Below are 22,152 nucleotides of genomic sequence, written 5' to 3' on the forward strand. Positions count from 1 at the left end.
GATTAACTACTGTTGGGTAGGCGAACATATTCCCAGAATTTAGAGACAATCGAAAAACATGACTTTTTGAGTTGGGGCAGTTGAGGAATAATGCCCCATACCTATAATCTAGGAAGGGTGAGGGCGGAAGTGTATTTCCGTTAGAGTGGTATAATCAGATTTAAATGTAGTGAAGGGTGGCAGCTCTTCATATACACACAACCACCTGCGAGAGGGTCGCCGCTATAGTGCGGTAAGGGGGGTTAAGGCGTAGTGTAAGGGGATGTTTGGTCGAAGTGGTCCCTTGCTACTCCCCTGTATAGTAGGCTGGCTCGAGAATGTACAATTCAAAATAGTCTAAAGCTCGCAATTGTGACCGAATTTGAAAGTTTTTTTTTTTTAGAAATGATCATCATTAAATTTGTAAGAAAACTAATTTATTATATTTATAAATTTTTGTTTCAATATAATTGTTTATTCAACGCAAGTTATTTTCTAAAAAACAAATAGAAAAATAAACACGATATGTTTCATATTTAACGTAGTATCTTTCTAAATCGCCGTCGTGAAGAATTTTCAAAAACACTGTCGATTTATAAATATTATTCCGAAGCGATAAAAACAACTTCTTCGGAAATGTACACTCAAACTCAAGCCTTTTTGAGGATAACTAAGTAGGAGCATCAGTCCCTAAATAAAAGGGCAGAGGAAGTGTGGAAATACGTATTTTCCATTAGTTACGAAACCAATACGAAATTAAAAGGAAGTTTTGTTTTGAAGTGTTATTGTTAAACCATTTTCAAACTAGACATTCAATTTACCTATTTTAATCAAAGACAGATTTTTTGTTTGCCATACTAAATCTTAGTAGCGTTATCTGAACAGTGATTTTCTTTCTCAATAAATTAATATTTTGAATGTCAATAACAAATTTTAAAAACGAAACACCTATTAATGGCTCTATCTTACTACAGAGTTGGTTTTTACAATAAATATTGTTGTTTTTTTTTTATCTATACAATTTGACAGTCCATCTTTTACAATAGAAAGTATTTTACGCGTATATTGAATCATTTTTCATTAATTAGATCAGCAATAAACCATGGTTCTTATTAATAATCTATTTATTACAAATAATGGACTGGTTCCTTATATAGAATATATATCTATTAATTCGCATTAAATAATCGGCTTTTCCTGAAAAGGCTTAAATTCGGAAACTATTAACACTTTAGAACAATAAAAATATTTAATATGAATTATTTATATTTTCCAAGTCTATTTACGTTAAATAAGATACATATTGAGTTTCTTTAATTTTTTTGTTAGACGAAATTTTGCGTTGAATGAATATATTCAAACAAACATTAATCAATGTACTCAATAAGTTATCTTAAAAATTGAATGCTGATCATATTCTAAATAAAAATTTCTCGAGGCAGCCCACTGTACAGCGTGAAAAGTAAACCTCAAAGGTTTTATTTTTACCATGGACTTTGCCTGAGCTTATCCGGCACTTCGCGATTTGACTAGACAGAGTCCGAAATTCATTTTTGAAAATTTTATTTAATCATAACCTTTCAAACTGATTTTACAAAATGTGAGTTTTAGTGAAATTTGTTGGCACGTCTCTTTTCCCGATTTCTCCTTCGTTCGCTTGCCCTCACTCCTTGTCTCATCTCACGCGCACGCATACGCGGCTAGCTACGTCTACTGCGCTGAATGCGGATTGAAGCAGAAGAGAGGGTTATCTGACACTTCCTGTTCGCTTCCCCTACAGCCCCGAAAACGAAAAGTGTCCTAAAGTCTACTGTAATTTAAAGAAAAATTAAAATATATGTACATATAAGTTTGAAAATAGAATTCAGACTTTCATTTCACAACATCACAATTATCATAAAAATTCATATAATTGCAATAGAACCACTTTAAAGAATCAATCAATTTCTACACTAAAGGTATTGGCTAGTATTTAATTACATAATCTGAAGCTAAATAGAGTAGATCCTCACTTATCAGAAGCCGCTTTATCCGAGTTCGCGATTATCCAAGGCTGAAACAAAAATAGTTGACCCGTCTTATCTGAGCTATAGCGCAAGATTAGTTCGTATTATCCGAGCCTTATACAGTATTCATACATATGAACTTATCTTAACCAATACGACTTATATCCAATATCCAAGGGAAAATTAAAATTTAATCTTTATGTAATTTAATATCGTAAAAAAATTAATCAGCCCATAATTAATTAATCTGTTAATAACGTAAAAAGCATTAAATGATTATTGGCATTAAATCATTCAAATATTTTTTACATATTGTGTTTTTCTGAAAATTTGAATTATTAATAACCTTTTAAACTATTCCAGGAAAAATAATGACGTATGTTCATGTAATTTTGAAATCAGAATTCAGATACTAATTTCACAATATAAAAAAAAACACACAAATAATATAATTCAAATACAGTAGACTCTACGACACTTCTCGTTTTCGGGGCTGTAGGAGAAGCGAAAAGGAAGCGTCAGATAATCCTCTCTCTACTTCAAGCCGCGTTCGGCGCAGTAGGCGTAGCTGGCCGCGTACGCGTGTGTGTGAGATGAGACGAGAAGTGAGGGCAAGCGAACGAAGGAGAAATCGGGAAACGAGAAGTGTCGCGGTGAGAAGTGTCGTAGAGTCTACTGTACATATATCTTAAACATTAATAAACTTTTGATATACAACATATAGCAAATATTCAATTACATAATTTTTAAGTAGTTTATCGATTTAGGTACTTAATTAAAAAAATTAAAATGTAATCTTCGTGTAAATTAATATTGTAAAAAAATGTATCAACCAATTATTTTCATTGAAACAATAGAATCATTCAACATAAAAATCATTAAACAATTATTTTAACTTAAATATTCGGATAGTTTTTACTTTATTTTTTAAAATTTTCGTTGCTTAAAATTTAAATCAATAATAAACTTTTATACAAATTTTAGATAACACTTTCATAGGGTTGCAAACATTTAAAAAAATTATATAATCATAACTGATTATAATGAAGCTATTTAAAGTCGAAAGAAACTTCTAGTATAGAAATTCTAGCTTACATTCAATTACATATCCTTAAAGTAAATAATTAAATAATGTAACCTACTTAAAAGCAGTTTAAATGTAATCCTTACGTAATTTAATATTGTTAAAATAGTATAAATCTTACAATAATTAATTGATCAGTTTAGAACATAAAAAGAATCAATAATTATATTGATTAAATCATTCTATTAAATTTTACTTTTGATTTTTATGAAAATTGCAATTAATAATAACCTTTTAAACTAATTATAGAAAATTTGAAACATATGTACAGATAGTTTTGAAAATTATATTCAGAGACTCATTTCGTAATATCAGAAACATTTGGAAAATGACATAACTGAAATATGGGTATTTTAAACATAGATAAACTTTAATTATACAAACTATATTAAATATTCAATTACACAACCTTCAAGCTGATTATCAATTCATGTACTTAATAAAAAAATTAAAATTTAATCTTTATGTAAATTAATATTGTGAAAAAAAATGTATCAGCTAAAACATAATTTTGTTGTTGAAAACATAAAAGGCATTAAACTATAATTTTCATTCAAACATTGAAAGAACTTTTAATTTACATATTAAAAAAAATTTAATTTATATTATAACAATTTCATTTATTAGTGACTTCATATAAATTTAAGGGAAAAAATTAAAACATTTCTACATATAATTTTGAAGATTGAATGAAAATGTTCATCTCAGAACACAAGCATAATTCCGAAAAAATTACCTAATTAAAATAGAGGTACTTTAGAAATAAATTGATTTATATTATGCAAATCATATTCAATGTTCCATTATATAACCTACAAGTAAATAATAAATTTATGTTATATAAATTTAAGGTACTAAATTTTAATCTTTATTCAATTTGATATTCGAAAAAAAATATTCAGCTTATATCAATTAGTCATTTTACAAAATGAGAAGCATTAAACTATAATTCTCCCTAAAAGCTTTAAATAATTTTTACTTAATACATTTTTTTAACTTTGAAGTTTCATTTCTAAAATTTGTCTTTATCAATAAACTCTTAAATTAATTCCAGAAAATATGAGTTTTGGTAAAATCAGTTGATAATTAATTAATCAGTTCACAAAATAAAAAGCATTACACAGTAATTTTCATTAAAACATTCAAATAATGTTTATATTATATTCTCATTCAAAACTGAAACTGCATTTATCTAGATCTAATTAATTAACAACCGTTCTAATTAAGTTTAAAAAAAATAAAATATGTGTCCATTGGGCAAAATTCGTCAAGTGTACCCGTATAAACTCTTTTTGTCTCCGATTTCCTTGAAAGTCCGCGAAATTATTATCCTAGTGAACCTCTTTTCCCCTAAGAGAACGTCTCCAGTACGACGGGTTGTCAGTATACAGGGGCTCGCATTTTCAACCTTTTACCGCACACGCTGATACTCAATTAACCATAACTTCTACAAAAGTTATCCAAATTAATTTTTTTATGAAGGTCCTATAAACTTGTTTTCACCAGCTTTACGCTCAAGGCAATGGTTTTAGATAAAAAAAATATTTGAGCTTCATTTTGAATTTTAATCGTATTTTGGAGTTTTTCTCCAAGTGCGGCCGTTAATTTTTTTTCAAAATTATGTTTAAAAAAGCTTTACTTTTTCCCTTGAAATGAGCCATGGTCGAAAGTGGGGCGAAAGAAATTGGTGGAGATATATAATACTTCTTGCGCGCGGTTTCTGCGTCGCAAAAATTTTTTATTGTGAGTCCCCTCGCATCTCAAATCGAAAATTGAGTGAAATAATTTGCTTATTACAGTGTAGGTGCACTTCTCTTCCTTCTTTGCCTCACAGTTTTTTCGGGAAAACATCACATTCTAATGATGACGAATATTTTCTCAACATGAGAGTTGATTCGGCAGAGGGAACGAAAGAGTGATATTTTTGTATACTAGGCACTGTGTTTGCTGATGCGAATATAATCTTAAGTTCTTGAGCTGTGATGGCATAATTTTCTTTGGGACTAAAGAATATTAAAGTTTCAACTAAATTTTGCTTTACCCATTAATACAAGGCATCAGTAGTCAAAATCGGATCTTTAGATGACGCTTTTAGGCTAGCACGCGCTGCGAGTCTTTTTTAATTTCCTTCAATACCATCACAAGGGCCTTTTCCGTGCGCCGTTGCATGGAAGTGCCACTTGGGCTAGAATACCATAATGCATTCCATGGTGGATCAAATTGGTGAAGTTATATTTATCTTTGAAGTGCAGGGCGGCTTCATCTGTAAAATAAATCATTTTTTTGGTTGATGATTCTCTTTCAAATAATGTGTAATAATTTTTTGAAATTCATACACAGCAATTGTGTCATGAGTCGAACAGTCTGATTACATAGCAAGACTGCGGTGATTTAGAATGTTGTCCTCTTTATAATAAATTGCCACTGTAAAAATGGTAGCTTGATCATTGTTCCAATGAAATGACTGAGCTGCATTCTGGACTATAAAGGCATAGTTTTCAGGGAAATCACAAAGGATAAGAAATTCTCCTTCTTTCAGTGTATCCTTAAGGACAAAGATTGCACAGAATTGACTTTTTTTAACGTTCTCACGGGAGCCATCATATTTTTTACGGAAACGAAATCTCATGCCAGGCATCATACGACTATTCTCATCATTAAGGTAAAATTTTTTTATCAAATTTTCAATCTCGGAATCTGAAGTTTAACCTTTTTTTAAATTAGCAGAAGTTAAAATACCCTTCTCAGCTATTAATTTATCAGCCTTTCTAGTTTGGGGTTCAGAAGCACCAAATTCTTCACCCAATCTTCTGTGGCCCCAAGATTTCGGAACTAGAGATAAAGGTAACACTTTTTCCGAATTACTTGCAGGTTGTTGAAAATGTTCTTTTATTTGTTCAAGAACCTCCATTCCGGCGTAATGATTTTTATCAGAACAATCAGTTTTAGATTTTTCAAACTTGGATGTCGAAGGATCGGCAAAGATATCGTCATCTTCCATTAAAATATTCTCGAGAGTAAGAGTTGAATTATCGTTGATCACTGAAGCATCTTTAATTGTTGGATTGTTATCAGAATACAAAGGGGATAGCAATGCAAATTGAGAAATTTCTTTTCTACAATTTACACACAGTTTCGCATCGATATAAATTTTGATTAGATAACGTTAAAATAAAACTATGATATAATTTAATTTTAATATAAAAATAATAAGTTATTTTTATCATCAAATAATTAACATACTTAAAACATTGAAATAATAAATTTGTTTAATTCTAATTTAGTTTATGCTAAATTTATGTTTAAATAACATTTTTCATTATAATGTATATCGTAATATTATTAATCTTAATAATTTCACAATATATCTATTAATATAATAATCTTTTATATTATTTAAAAAAATTAGATTTTAAGATAAACTTTAAGTAATTATTCCTGTATTATTGAATAAACCAATAAAAAATGTATTAAAATTATATTTAACTTTAATTTTGTAAATCATTTAAAAATATCAAATATGAATATAATATTATTCTAAAAAATTATTATCATGTATAACATAATATTATTAAGGTTTATAATTTGCAAATTTAAAAATCCTTAAAATATGTTATTGAATCAAAATTATTGAAAGTGTCAAGAAATGCATTTGACATGTATTAACAAAATCAATGACAACTTACCTTAGTGAAATATAAAATCAGTTTACGTGATATGATAAAATCGTTATAAAACTAAATTATATAATTTATAGATTATCCCTTATGATAATGCAGAACATTAAAAAATAAAAAATAAAATAGATTCTCAGTATTAAGAATGGGGAATTAACTTATACTGAGCACCCTATATATAAAAACGATTGAGTGATTCTACATTTTGTTGAAAAGTATCTGCAGTAATTTAATGTAACAATTAAAGAATTATGATAAACAAATCTAAATATAATGCATTATAATAATTCATTACAAAATAACAGCTGTTACTGAAAGTCGAAGTGAAAAGACACAAATCGAAATAATTATCGGCCATCGATAGAAGTAGAAATCTAGTTCTTCAGTTCGATTAGTTTTATACGTTTAAAAAAGAGCTTGCCATAAACCACGTGAATAAGAAAAACTTCACCATGTGCCTTAGCTAATGGAAGCTACGAGTTTTTATATATAGGAAAAAGGGATGAATTTTGACCAAATTGGATAAAGTCTGTATCAAGTAGCATTTTTATTCAAGATATGTAGAATTTCTCCTTAAACAGATGATATTTAATAAAAAGAAAAAAAACAGCCAATTAAAAAAAGGCTGATTTTTTATCCAAAAAAGATGTTATTTCTCTTTTTAACACCAACATATCAAATTTAAACAATAAGTAAATTTCCTACGAAATAGTAAAATTTTCAACAAAATAGCATAATTTTTTACCAAAATTCATAGTCCGCTAGCCAGCTACAGTTTTTTGTCGATCATTTCCTTCCGCCTAATACTTTGAAAAATGCTTCAGACAGGTGAAATGTAAGTGTAGTTAGCGTCAGCTGGGGCACTTTGGGTGGGTGGGAAAATGGCAGCTGCCTTAACAGGTGAAAAAATAAAAGTTTACAATGATTTCCTTCCGCTTGAAACTTTATGAGATGATAGTTAATATAATATTTAAACGAAAAAAGAACCATTAGCTGGCTCTATGTAGGTGGAAACCCCGTGAGCTGAGGCAGTGAAATTTCTAACGCGCAGCCAAGCGCGAGCGCGCGGTGGTCGGGAAGCAAAAAAAAAGTCTGCTTGGAACGCCGAAGAAAAGTGAATGTGGCCTGCTTTTTTGGGTACGTCGGAGTGCTCAAAAATCGTTGAGACAAAATCTGAACAGATCCCTTTCGCGAGAAAGTCACTTTTTTGTATTTTATCACAAAAGTTGTCGTCATGTGATTTGTAGAGAATTAAATTTCCTTTCGAATGAGCTCTGTAACTCTAAAAAATATTCATTGGTTACCGACATAGAGCGCATATCAGTAGGCCGTGAATACCGAAAATCGATTTTAGGGAATATCTCCTAAAGGATGTATCTTATCACTAAAGTACTTCACACGTAATTTGTAAAAAATTTTACTGCCTTCAAAATGAGCTCTATAGCTTTGAAAAATGTTGATTGGTTACCGAGATAAAGCGCGTTGGTACACAGTAAAAATAAAACTTTAAAGTCCGCCTATATAGCGACGGAATTTAAGGTGTGATTAAAAGAAGAACGCGACGACGAAAAGTCAGCATTAGCTTGAAAACTTAAATTCCGCACGCTTTGCTAAATACAGTGCGCCTTCTTTTGTTTATAAAGTAAGATCTATAATGCGGAGATTCAGGTAGTCATGTCAGAGAGTACGTCGATCGAGATGCATTTTTCGTATTGAGTGGATTGAATTTAAAATAGTAAATGCAAGTTCCGCCCGCATATGATGAAATTCATCTCCGTTGGAACGGACTTTCTGCTATCCCACACTTATTATGACAAATTTTGATCAGTCATGCAGCTTTTACGTTCATTTTCGATCTTAAATCACTATTCGCCAAGACAAGCGCCTTTACTTTTACCAAGATAGAGCGTCTCAACGTGGACCCTTTATGATCATTCTTCGCGAAAATCGTGAAAAATAAGTTTTTAAAAGTTTCTCATGTCTTCAGGTGCTAAAAAAAGTCGAATTAAAATCTGAAAAAATTCTATTTGCATGTAAATCATAGATAGTGTACTGATTTTGAAGTATATGACGTTAGTAGATAGGTAGGACGCATTCTGGACCACTTTTTTCCATACTAATAGCAAACTTGTGGCTAGAGTGTGGACGGCTATAAGATTGGTTTCGCTCTTTGTGTTGACTAACGAATCACAGTTTTGAACGATCCACACTATCGATATTGGAAATCAACACTTAAAAATCATGGGAATGGATATTTTCAGCCACAAAAATATGGAATATGATATGATATACGATATCGCAATATTAGACTATTTAATACCTGTTATTCCCGGAATTGGTGTTTATCACCCCAAAATAATATAATTTTTTATGTATTAAATGTTTATCGCAATGGTGCGTCATTTCATTAAAAATTTCCAAGATCTGCAACCACCGTCGTGCTCTTATAACAATTCTCGGTAAACAAAATTCCATTCTCATTTCGTCATCGTCGATTCCTGGAATCCTTATCTATGTTAACTAAATTAATGAAACGTTCTCCTTTGATATTTGCCGACAGGGGCGTCATATTTCATATAATGTTAAACAATTTCTGGGGTAAACAAAATTCCATTCTGATGACGTCATCATCGATTTCTGGAATCCTTATCTATGTGAAGTAAATTGATTAAACATTCTCCTTTGATATTTGCTGACAGGAGTGTCATATTTCATATAATGTTAAAGAATTCTCGGTAAAGAAAATTCCATCCTGATGTAGTCATCATCGATTCCTGGAATTCTTATCTACGTTAACTAAATTAATTAAATGTTCTCCTTTGATATTGGCCGACAGAGGCGTCATATTTCATATAATGTTAAACAATTTCTAGGATAAACAAAATTCAACCCTGATGACGTCACCATAGTTCCAGGAATCCTTATCTGCAGTGTTGCCATGTTTCATCTTTTTCCGCACGAATAGCAATAAGTAAGACGGAGTTTGGATCGCGATGGGTGAGTGCATATCCGTGTTACTTATAAGGTGTGCATCCGTGTGAGGCAGGTTAAGAGTGCTAGTTGGTGCTAGGCGATGAGTGATCATCCCCTGATAAGTGAGCCGCCAGAAGATATGATGATGTAAATGGTGTCATATTTCCTGTATATTGATATACTTTAGAGAGAAAAATACATGGAGGGAGAGCCATGTATTAAAAAATGGCTGAATTTAAAAAATAATTTTGTAAAATTTGTAATATTGCAGAAGGCTTTACAATTGAGCGACTCGAAAAATACCTGCAGATTCTTAAGGGGTCCTTTTACATACAGAGGATCACTGCAACAGATGTAGAATTTATTGATATAAATAACAAAAATAAATTTAGCAGTATTAAAATTTAATGCAAGGAAACTGCGAATCATACATCATAAAAAATGATACAGTGAATATCTGCTTTCTGGGACTTTTTAAATCCAAAGTTAATATAGTTTATAGAAATTAAACAATCCAAAGTTAATCTAGTTTTTATAGAAATCGAGCATGGTACATTGCTTTCTAGATAACTAATTTAATTCAGAGATCGTAAAAGCCAGTCCACAGAAACCTACCTTACCGATATTCTACAGATGCAGTGATTCATGCTACTATATGTTTCCAGAATCTTCTAAAACTAATGACATCATCATGAAATTTTACTGTGCAATTTTTCGTAAACAACTTTAGAGTTATTGTAAATGACGCATTACATTTCTGGATGTTAAAAAACTGTATTTGCGCGTATTGATTATATCTTAGAATTTTCTAGAACAATTAGACAAAGAGGGATACAAAGAGAGGTGTGTATTAAAAAATGTTTTAAATCAAAAATAATTTTGTAAGATTGCAGAAGGCTTTGCTATTTAGTAACTCGAAAAATACCAACAGATTCATAAGAGATCCCTTTGCATACAGTAGATCACTGTAACATATTTAGAATTTTATATTGATATAGCTAGGATGCAAAATAAACTATTAGCAATTAAGACCAGGTAGGTCCCGCTGTAATAATAATATTACATCAACTATTTGAGATAAAGAACATATAATTTGAATAATTTGAATGCTCTTGGTAGCATTTATGAAATAAATCAGGTACATAATTATTAGAGTTGACTGCTACAAACGATGAAATCATCTTTCGCATAATAGAGTGATCTGCTGAAAAGATTCAATTTACTGACTTGAAACAATAATATCTAATGCCAGGACACTGTGGATCAAAACTGTAAAGTGAAGTATTGACAAGTATATTAAAGTGCACTATTATGTATAACAGCTGAAAATCTTGGTTTTTCTTAGAACCAACATTTTGTTTTAAATTGTAGTTAAATAAACCCATTTTCAGGGGCCAGGATTTCAAGTTAACACAATCTTTGGTTAACAGAGGTTACGATGGAGTGCACCACCATCAGTTACGCTGCTTTTCATATAGTTGTAACCACGCTTCTCCTGTTAAATCTTGTATTCTCTTAAATCAAGGTAACTAAACTATCAAAAATGTATGTCGAAGAACGAGAAAGAGTAGAGGAGGAGGAAGAGGAAAAAAGGAAGAGGAGGAGAAGGACGAGGATACAGTAATGGTGTAGTTAAGACAATTGGGTACTGAAAATATTGGATTCAATGATTATATCATTCGAATCGTATGTTGTGTGGCGTTTGGATGTGCAAATAAAAGGAGCGCAACATCTTTAAAATAACAACAACGAAAAAACTGAAAGAAACTGTAGGTAACACCTTGTTCATGCGTACAAACTGTATCTCCATTCTTTGTACTGCGAGTTTGATAAATCCAGTTAAATAGATAAGGATTTCTTATTAATAGAATCGTGAGCATACTTTTGTCTCAACTATAGCAACTTCGTAAACTAAAACTTAGTTTCATTAACAAAAGGTCTTTGGTTTACAGACATTATCACAGAGTGCGCCACAATCAGATATGCTGCTTTTCTTATAGTTGTGACCACGTTTTTTTTCTCCTGTTAAATCTTGTATTTTCCTAAATCAAGGTAACTAAACTATCAAAAATGTATGTAGAAGAATAACAAAATAATATAGGGATTCCATTAACAATTGTAATAATTTCGTGTACATTATTTACGTTTCGAGCTAGTAGATCTTGTAAAGATGACGAGGGGAAAAAAGAACGGAATCGTACTGGGGGATAAGGAAGAAGGGGATGAAGAAAGAGAAGTTGTAAAAGGAGGGGTTGAAGATAGAGAAGTTGGAAGAGGATGGGGTGATGAAAGAGAAGTTAGAAAAGGATGATGGCCATGAGGAGGAGGAGGAGGAGGAGTAAAGGAAAAGTAAGAAGAGGAAGAGGACCAGGAGGTGGAGGAGGAGAAGAGGAGGATGAGGAAGAGGAGGATATAAGCTAAGTTCCATGAATGAACAGCCATGCTTACTCTGTTAGTGACAAGATGAATAAAAGTGTAACTGTTTTCTAAATGTTTAGAAGAGAAGTTGGAAAAGAAGGAGGTGAAGAAAGAGAAGTTGCAAAAGGAGGAGTTGAAGAAAGAGAAGTTGGAAAAGGATGATGGACATGAGGAGGAGGAGGAGGTGTAGAGGAAAAGTATGAAGAGGAAGAGGACCAGGAGGTGGAGGAACAGAAGAAGAGGATGAGGAAGAGGAGGATATAAGCTAAGTTTCATGAATGAACAGCCATGTTTACTCTGTTAGTGACAAGATGAATAAAAGTGTAACTGTTTTTCAACTGTTTAGAAGAGAAATTGGAAAAGAAGGAGGTGAAGAAAGAGAAGCTGGAAAATGAAGATGGATATGAGGAGGAGGAGTAGGAGAAGGAGGAGGATATAAACTCAGATTCCATGAATGAACAGCTATTTTTACTGTGTCAGTGACAAGATGACTAGTTTAGGAAATTATCTTATAAAACAGAATATTTAGTATAAGTTATCATTCTAATATTTTCAGAATACCTATTTGCCTTAACTAAATCATTATCATATCGTCCTCTTCCTCCTGAAATCCCCTATATTATTTTGTTATTCTTCTACATACGTTTTTGATAGTTTAGTTACCTTGATTTAGGAGAATACAAGATTTAACAGGAGAAAAAAAACGTGGTTACAACGATAAGAAAAGCAGCATATCTGATTGTGGTGCACTCTATGATAATGTCTGTAAACCAAAGACCTCTTGTTAATGAAACTAAGTTTTAGTTTACTAAGTTGCTATAGTTAAGACAAAAGTATGTTCACGATTCTACTAATAAGAAATCCTTATCTATTTTGATGTAATATTATTATTACAGGGGGCCTTCCTGGTCTTAATTACTAATAGCTTATTTTGCATCCTAGCTATATCAATATAAAATTCTAACTCTGTTACAGTGATCTACTGTATGAAAATGGATCTCTTAGGAATCTGTTGGTATTTTTCGAGTTACTCAATAGCAAAGCCTTCTGCAATCTTGCAAAATTATTTTTGATTTAAAACATTTTTTAATACGCACCTCTCTTTGTATCCCTCTTTGTCTAATTGTTCTAGAAGGTTCTAAGTTATAATCAATACGTGCGGATATAGTTTTTTAACATCACGAAATGTAATACGTCATTTACAATAAACTTAAAGTTGTTTACGCAAAATTGCACAGTAAAATTTAATGATGATGTCATTAGTTTTAGAAGATTCTGGAAACATAGCACGAATCACTGCATTATTTTTTGAATTCAAACATTTTTTAATACATGGCTCTCCCTCTCTCTCCATCTATTTTTCTCTCTAAAGTATACATGCTGCAGATGATTTACTGTCTATCTATTAATATATTCCCTCACAACAGCTGTAGAATATCGGTAAGGTAGGTTTCTATGGTCTCTGATAGTAATATATATCTACCTTTTTTTGTTTCAGAAGATTCAACAGTATAGAAAAAGAATTTTTACGCTAAATTAGATCATTCTCGATTTATATAAAGACTATACAGTAGCTTAAGTAGATGATTGAAAAAATTTTCAAATATTTTATTATATTTTGTATTTTTTAAACTTTTATTTTAAATCTTTAACGTATCTCTAGTTCTCGCTCGCTTGCTAGTTTATACGAGAATAAAGCGACAAGGATGCCTGGGCATTTGATTTACCTTATGGAGTCCTATTATTATGATTTTAGATACCTTTCTTGCGCCTAAACCATTCAATTGACTTTGAATATTTCTTTATTTTAATTTTCCAGTTGATTCTAGACTACAGAATAATGTTTCATCTATCAGGAAGCAGTAAATTAAATTAATAGTCAAAAACAGAATGCCATGCATAACTCCCATATCAAATGTCACCTATACACATGCATATTTTGCACATTAAAAGCAATACAGGTAGAAGTTTTTAGTTAAAGTTCTGTTGAAGTTTTCAAAAATATTTCTTCGAATTGCCACCCTCTCAGGTGCATGTGGAATAAACCATCCACGTCTTCATCTTATATCCCGAGCGGCGGCTCAGCTATCAAAGGGGATGCTGATTCACCACTCTGTACTCTTCGACTCAAACCTGTTTTAACTTGCAAAATACATTTCTCAGAAATTACCCTGAAAATAATCATATAACACACTCTACATCAAAGACACCGACTATTTCTCAAAATTATATTGACAATAACAAGCAATTACATTCAACGATAAACTCATCAGTATACAGGAAATATGACACCACTTACACCATCATATCTTCTGGCGGCTCACTTATCAGGAGATGATCACTCATCGCCTAGCACCAACTAGCACTCTTAACCTGCCTCACACGGATGCACACCTTATACCTAACACGGATATGCATTCACCCATAGCGATCCAGACTCCGTCCTTCTTATTGCTATTCGTACGGAAACAGTTAAAACATGGCAACACTGTAGATAAGGATTCCTGGAACTATGGTGACGTCATCAGGGTTGAATTTTGTTTACCCTAGAAATTGTTTAACATTATATGAAATATGACGCCTCTGTCGGCAAATATCAAAGGAGAACATTTAATTAATTTAGTTAACGTAGATAAGGATTCCAGGAATCGATGATGACTTCATCAGGATGGAATTTTGTTTACCGAGAATTGTTTGATATTATATGAAATATGACGCTCCTGTCAGCAAATATCAAAGGAGAATGTTTAATTAATTTACTTCACATAGATAAGGATTCCAGGAATCGATGATGACGTCATCAGAATGGAATTTTGTTTACCCCAGAAATTGTTTAACATTATATGAAATATGACGCCCCTGTCGGCAAATATCAAAGGAGAACGTTTAATTAATTTAGTTAATATAGATAAGGATTCCAGGAATCGACGATGACGTCATCAGAACGGAATTTTTTTACCGAGAATTGTTTAACATCATATAAAATATGACGCCCATGTCGGCAAATAGATAAGGATTCCAGGAATCGACGATGACGTAATGAGAATGGAATTTCTTTTACCGAGAATTGCTATAATAGTACGAGGGCGGTAGCAGATCTTAGAAAATTTCAATGACGCACAATTGCGATAAACATTTAATACATAAAAAATTATATTATTTTATGTTGAAAAACCTCAATTCCGGGAATAACAGGTATTAAATAGTCTGATAGGGATCGTCCACAAATTACGTAAGACGTTTTTCTTTTGTTTATATCGTTGTGTCCCTCTCAACTTCACAGCAATTTTATGCTCGTCTTTGTTCAAACAAAAGAAAAACGTCTTACGTAATTTGTGGACGGTCCCTTATTGCGAAATCGTATATCATATCATATTCCATATTTTTGTGGCTGAAAATATCCATTCCCATGATTTTTAAGTATGCATAGGTACATATTTTACTTGTTGATGAAGGAAAGAAGGGGGAGTATATACCGTTCCTATAATCCCCAGGCAGAAAAATTATATATGTATAGCGTGAACTATTATATATAATATTCAGTTGTTTTCTAGATTTTTGTATAAAATAAATGAATATTATATATAATACTTCACACTATGTATAGACTATACATAATTTCTCCACCTGGGTCTTATATATATGTGTGTGTGTGTATTCATTGGTTACCGAGACAGAGCGAATATCAGTAGTCCGTAAATACCGAAAACCGATTTTCAGGAATAGCTTCTAAATTACCTTCAAAATGAGCCCTGGAACATTCGAAAATGTTCAATAGGCAGTCTAGGAGCATTTAGAGAAGCGATTTTAAAGTAAATGCCGTAAGAGTGACAGAGATGGTAATAAAGCACTCTTATTGCCGCATTGTGCCTTTGGATGTAGCCGTTCCCGCATGAGTTGGACAACTAGATAGTATGTGAGCTAAAAGCTCGGGGTGTGCATGGCACGCCCTGAAGCTATCATCGGAAATGTCTTGTCTAAAAATGTGGCGACAGTATGTTAAGGTAGAAATGACACCGTCTTAGCATGTCATAATGCATCGCTCCTTCTCTATCGGATGCTTGCCCGCAGTTGGTCTTAGTGTCGCCTCTCTTTCTCTGTTGCCGGTTTTTTGTAGCTGTGGTAGAGTAGGCGTTCCCTTTACATAGCCCCTTTTTTTGAGTAGTTCGGCATAGTCACTGACTCCTGGGCTACTATGACTTTTCAACAATATTGTTGAATTTTCAACCAATTAGTTGCATTTTGTACCAAGAAAGATCTTAGTTTTGCTAAAAGAGGTGAATTTTAAAATCAAGAAGACAAACTTTTAAAAAAGAGGTTCAATTTGTAACGGAACAGTTGCATTTTTATTCAAGATAGATGAAATTTATTCTCAAACAGATTTGAACGAAAAAGTATGACTTTTTAAAAAGATTGTTAAATTGTCAACCGAACAGTGGCATTTTTTAAAACAAAATTAAAAATGGTACTAAAACAGGTGAATTTTTATATCAAAAAGACAAATTAAAAAAAAAAAGAGTTGAATTTTTATCTAAAAAGAATTCAATAGACTTTTTAACATAAAAATAGGAATTTTAAACAAAATGTAAATTTTGTAGGAAATAGTTTCATTTTCAACAAAACAGTTGCATTTTTTCGAAGAAAGATGCAAATTTTTATATAAAAAGATGAACTTTTAAATCAAAAAGAATAATTTTCAGAAAAAAGTAGTTTTCATCCGAAAAATATTTCAGTTGACTTATCAGCAACAAAATATCAATTTTTAACAAATCTTTAATGATCTACGAAAAGAGCGGAATCTCTAGCACAAAAGATGAATTTTTAACAAAACAGTTGAATTTACAACCAAAAACGGATGTATTTTTACGAAAATTTTTCAGTTTTTAACCAAATAATAAAATTTATAACTAAAAAGACAATCTTCAGGAGAAATTTATTGTATTTTATTGTGAAAATGCATTTTTGTAAAGGCAGAAAATAAAATTGGTTGATATTATTTGAAAATTTACATATTAAAAAAAAAAAGATTGAAAAAAAGATCACTAAAAATGTCCCTAATCTGTTCAAAGTTTTAATTATTTTTGACGATTCAAGAACTGTTCCGTGGGATTTTAAAAAATTTACAAAAATGACTCCAAGGGATTTTAGAAGATTTCAGAGAATTTAAATGTTTTAAAGGGATTTAAATGTTTTAAAGGGATTTAAAGAGCGCTCAAGGTATTTTAATAAATTTTTTATCATTTCAGAAAATATCCGTTTTTATGTAATTTTACGGGATTTTATAATATTCCAATGGATTTCGAAAAATTTATTCACAATAATTTAGGAATTTTATAGGATTTCACAGATTTCCAAATATTTCAAGTTGCTTCCGATGATTTTAAAGAATTTAGAAGATTCAAAAATATTTTTAAAAATTTCAAGGAATTTGCAATTGATCTAAATGATTTCAAGGTATTTCAAGTAATTTGGAAAAATTTGCAGGTATTTTAAAAATTGCATTAAATTTTCGAGCGCTTGAAAAAAAGATAATCGATTTCAAAAAATTTCACAGGATATTAAATATATTAGTACTTTTAATATATATCAATCAGTTAAGTGGTTCCAAATGATTTAAATGATATTAAGGCATCTTTTTAAATCCCAAATACTTTTTAAAAGGTTTAAAACTTCTCAACGATTTTCAAAATATTTTAATGATTCTAATCATTTAAATTGTTATCAAAGCATGTGAAATATTTTCGGGTATTTTAATAGATTCCAAGGCTTTTTCAAGAGATTAAAAATTTGTCAAGTAAAATTTAAAGATTCGAATGATTTCAGATGATTTAAACAAATTTCAATGAGGTTTTAAAGAACTAACTAGAATTTTGTACGATATGGAACGATTTTATAAGATCGAAAGTGTTTTATGATAATATCAGCAAAGGTTGTTAGAATTTTCCAAGAGATTCTAGAAGATTTCTGAAGAATACAATGATTTTAACTTATAAGGGATTTTCAAAAGTCTTAAGATATTCTAATAAAATTTCCAGGATTTCAGAAAATATTAGATCTCACGTAATATTATAGCATTTTATAATATTTGAACATTGTCACTGTTTAATTTTGAGTTAATGCCTCATTTTTAAACCCTCAGAATTAAATCTGTTCAAATGAATAGACTTCCATTTTATACCTGATACATTATTGAACGTTTGAACAACTGTGTCGAGATTTTATTTTAAACGTTTTGAATCAGGAAGAGTTCCAATTTGTGTGATTTAGTTTGAATCTTAGTTTCAATAAATTTGTATGCAAAAATGGAGCTGCATAAAATTGCATGTTTAAATTTTAATGATCGAAAATTATTTTTGGAAATTGGCAAATCCTCAGGAAATGATTGGACATTTTTTCTTTGCTTTTAGCGACCACCCTGTTCGTGTTTATAAACTTCGCATTCTGACATTTAATGCCTTTTTATTTCGTAAGAAATAAGGAATTAATTGACTCCCAGACTCAAACCAGGAATGTGGCCTGTTAGTTTAGAAGCTTAGTGAGGGGTTCCCACGGAGTAAATTGTTACCTCCGTGCACTTATAATAAAATTGATAATGAGAAAATTATAAAATAAACCAGTGAATCTAATTAATCAGTAATGTCATTTTTTATCAAATTTTTTCAGAGTCTCCCGCGATCAGATCCGTATCGAATGGGGCTTCGATATATTCTGTGATGTACGCTGGTTCTGGAAATAAAATAACAATAAAAAGAAAAGCTGCAGCTACTGAAGAATCAGGTATATTGCAACATGAAGCAGAATCGTCGCAGCAAGCATCTATTGCAGGATCGGTCAAATGCATCTCTGCTTCCCAGGCATCATACGGAACGTCTTCACAGAGGAAGTCGTCAAAGAGCAGCAAAGTAATTTATCTTCGAATATAAGTCTTTCATAATAGAAATATATTTTAAGTTATGATCATTGCAGGTAACTTATGTAGAATTTAGCCTCCGAATATTGACAAAGCTACATACTTAGAATACTTACATACCATTACAGTTACTGAAGTATTTATGATAAAGTTAATTGAAATACAGTTAATAATTATATCTTCTTTCCAGTCTTCAGGTAGTTTTAAAAAACCTAGGTCCAGTACAACAAGAAGTAAAAGAAAAGGATGTAGATGTGGCAATGCAACAGCCGTACCTGGAAAATTGACCTGTTGTGGTCAAAGGTGTCCTTGTTATGTGGAAAGTAAACCCTGTCTGGAGTGCAGGTGTAGAGGTTGTAGAAATCCACACACTGCTGATGGACTGAAGGTAACGTTTTTTTATTTATTTTTTTTCAATGTCTTCAAAGCCTGGGAATCTGTTCGCCTACCTACTCAATCGAAAAAAATTTCGAATTCACATTTTTCGTCAATTTAGGCATCTCCGGTTTTTTTAATAGTCTGAAAAGAAAGCTTGTCCTTTTTTATACGAAAAATGTGAAGTGAGAAAATAGGAAAGTTAAGATTTGTCAAGATACAGTGTCGAATTTACAGGAAGTTCTCGCACTCGGACGCCACACTCCATAATATTACATAAGGTTTTTCAAGTATACTATTTTTTTTATTATTCCCTTTTTCAGGATTGTCTAAAATCATGAAAAGATCTATTCTAAAATGTTAACATTTGAGTTTAAACAAGTTTCAAGTTTTTAAAATTGGTTATAAACAAAAAGTAGATCTTGGTTTATTAAAAATGAACAGCAGTATTCTTGAAATCAGGGCAAACAGTTCGCTGCAAAGTACACTAGATTTTTGATTTTGTTATAAAAGTTTAAGGACCGATTTCTTCAACAGCGATGAAATAGGCGATTAATAATTATGATTATTTTTTAATCAATGATTAGATTGGCGTTATCTATTACAGTTAGGTTATCTAATCAAATTTTAAACCCCGATTAGTTAACTGTATACCCGGTTCGTAATAATCCGATTTTCTACGCATATGTAGATTCTGATTGAGCGACGCAAGAAGGACGTTTAAGTTTCTTGCGCGCGCATGGTACAGGCTGAAAACGGCAGGGGCGATAGAGTTTTAATTCTATACATCAATCAAGTTAAGTGACATCCAACAGAGCTATTTTTTGTCAAAAAGTGAAATAATTATGCGTACTATGATGTACATTGATTTAATATTTATTTTCACCACTACAAAATGAATTTATGCTGCTGAATTCTTATTTCTTTAACTTATATATTTTACATACAGTTTTTTAAATCGAATCTTCTCTTCCAAATATGTGACTGAAACAGTAGGTAAGCAAACGGAGGTTATAGGAACACAATTGACACTTCATGGACGCCTCATAGTTTCTGTTATGAAAATATTGATAAAAACAAAAGCTTGGGTATAATAAAAACTATTATAAAAATGCCCCACGTACGTTCTGCAGGACCAGATGATATCAAGAACTTCTGGTAGAAGAAGTTTAGTTCTACACATCAACATCTGGCCCACATATTCACCTCATATTTAAAGTCGAAAACGCCCATTTCGCAGTGGCTGGTGTTAGGGCGCACTATACTCTTACCAAAAAAAGGAAACTTGTCCAACCCAGAGAATTACAGGACAATAACTTCTTTGGACACACTGTATGAGATCTTTACAGTAAACCTAAACAACAGGATTTTTCAAAGAATTGAGCCTGTGTGAAGATAGATGTGTGAAAAACGTGGCTCGAAAACAGCTGTAGCAGGATGCCGAGAGAATCTGCTAATTGACAGGTGCGTCTGAAATGACGCAGCAGCCTATCAACGCATGCTGTCCATAGACTGGATTGACTACCGGAAATATTTCGCTTTAACCTCTCATAGACTTATTTATCATCTGTCTGTTAGAAAGCTTGAAGGTTCATACACACATAGTGAGATGCATAGCATAGTGTGATGCTTTTTTGCATCACACTTCTGCCTCTATCTCTCGGCACTACGTAATTCTTCTGGATTGCTCTGTGACGACACTAATAATCTCGAGCATAAGGTTACTCATGTATTTCATATGGATGACCTAAAGATCTATGCTTCTGTTAAAACAAACTTCAGAGTGCTTTAAATATCATCCAGCAGTACACAGGAGAAATTAATATGGACTTTGGATTGGAGAAATGTGCCAACACTGGCGAGACCTATACATACCTGAGCGTGCCTCAAAGCTGAATTCAGGACGCAACATCAGTGAAGGAATCTCTCTGAAGTAGATACAAGCATCTTGTTCTGAAGATTTGGTCTTCAAATCTTTTGGCGTTAAACAGGGTATCTGGGACTAACATGCGCGTAGTCTTGATTCTACTCTACTGGTTTGGGCTCATGCATATGCATAAGTGCATACATATCAATTCATCTGTTTTGTGATTACACATTATACGACGTCAATGCGGACGCGGAATTTTGAATCTCCAGTGTCTCTATAATTGAATTGTTCTAAGTACAGCTTACATCGTTGCAAATGGTAGAGATCATCTCCTAAAAATCGTCAGGAACCACGAGATGATTGGCGAAGAAGCGTTCCTTTTGCAAAGCCGCAGAGCAGGCGGCTGAGACCCGTGGCCTGAATTTTTACATCAGAAGTGAGGAAAGTGCATTACTCGATCTAGATGTAAGGAAACTTTTACATAAATGTAAAAAAACAGACCTGGTTTTTGCCCAATTAGTCGTTTATATCGTTTTTACTAATTTAATTGGACTCGTAGATGAGTCCAAAAATTTGCTTGAAGGGCGCCAGATAATTTTTACCTAACCTACCTAAATTTTCAATGAATTGACATATTAATTAATTGCTGGGACACTAAGGAGTGACGCATGAAAGAGGGGTTAGGTTGGAAGACCCCATTAGTTAGATTGGAACTATAAGTCCACGGTCAGCAACTAACAATTTAAACGGCATGTGTCTACAAGGGTAGTTCAATAAGTCCTTAGAATGACCAACATATGGCGCGCGAATCGCTCCAAATCATCTGTTTTCAGTCAGCACCACTCCCGACTAGATATATG

The 22,152-nt window shown here is 32.0% G+C and overlaps 1 protein-coding gene across 7 annotated transcripts in view; it reads left to right on the forward strand.

Moving 5' to 3' along the window:
- LOC117167202 (E3 ubiquitin-protein ligase MSL2) overlaps window positions 1-22,152 on the forward strand; it is a 132,239-nt gene that overhangs the window by 69,376 nt on the left and 40,711 nt on the right. For all 7 annotated transcript variants that reach the window (XM_033351937.1, XM_033351938.1, XM_033351939.1 and 4 more), the window contains 2 exons: window positions 18,801-19,039; window positions 19,238-19,435. In XM_033351937.1, coding sequence (XP_033207828.1) covers window positions 18,801-19,039; window positions 19,238-19,435 — 437 coding nt within the window. The remainder of the gene's footprint in view (window positions 1-18,800; window positions 19,040-19,237; window positions 19,436-22,152) is intronic.

The sequence above is a fragment of the Belonocnema kinseyi genome, chromosome 2, assembly GCF_010883055.1.
Source record: "Belonocnema kinseyi isolate 2016_QV_RU_SX_M_011 chromosome 2, B_treatae_v1, whole genome shotgun sequence".
Taxonomy (NCBI): Eukaryota; Metazoa; Arthropoda; class Insecta; order Hymenoptera; family Cynipidae; genus Belonocnema; species Belonocnema kinseyi.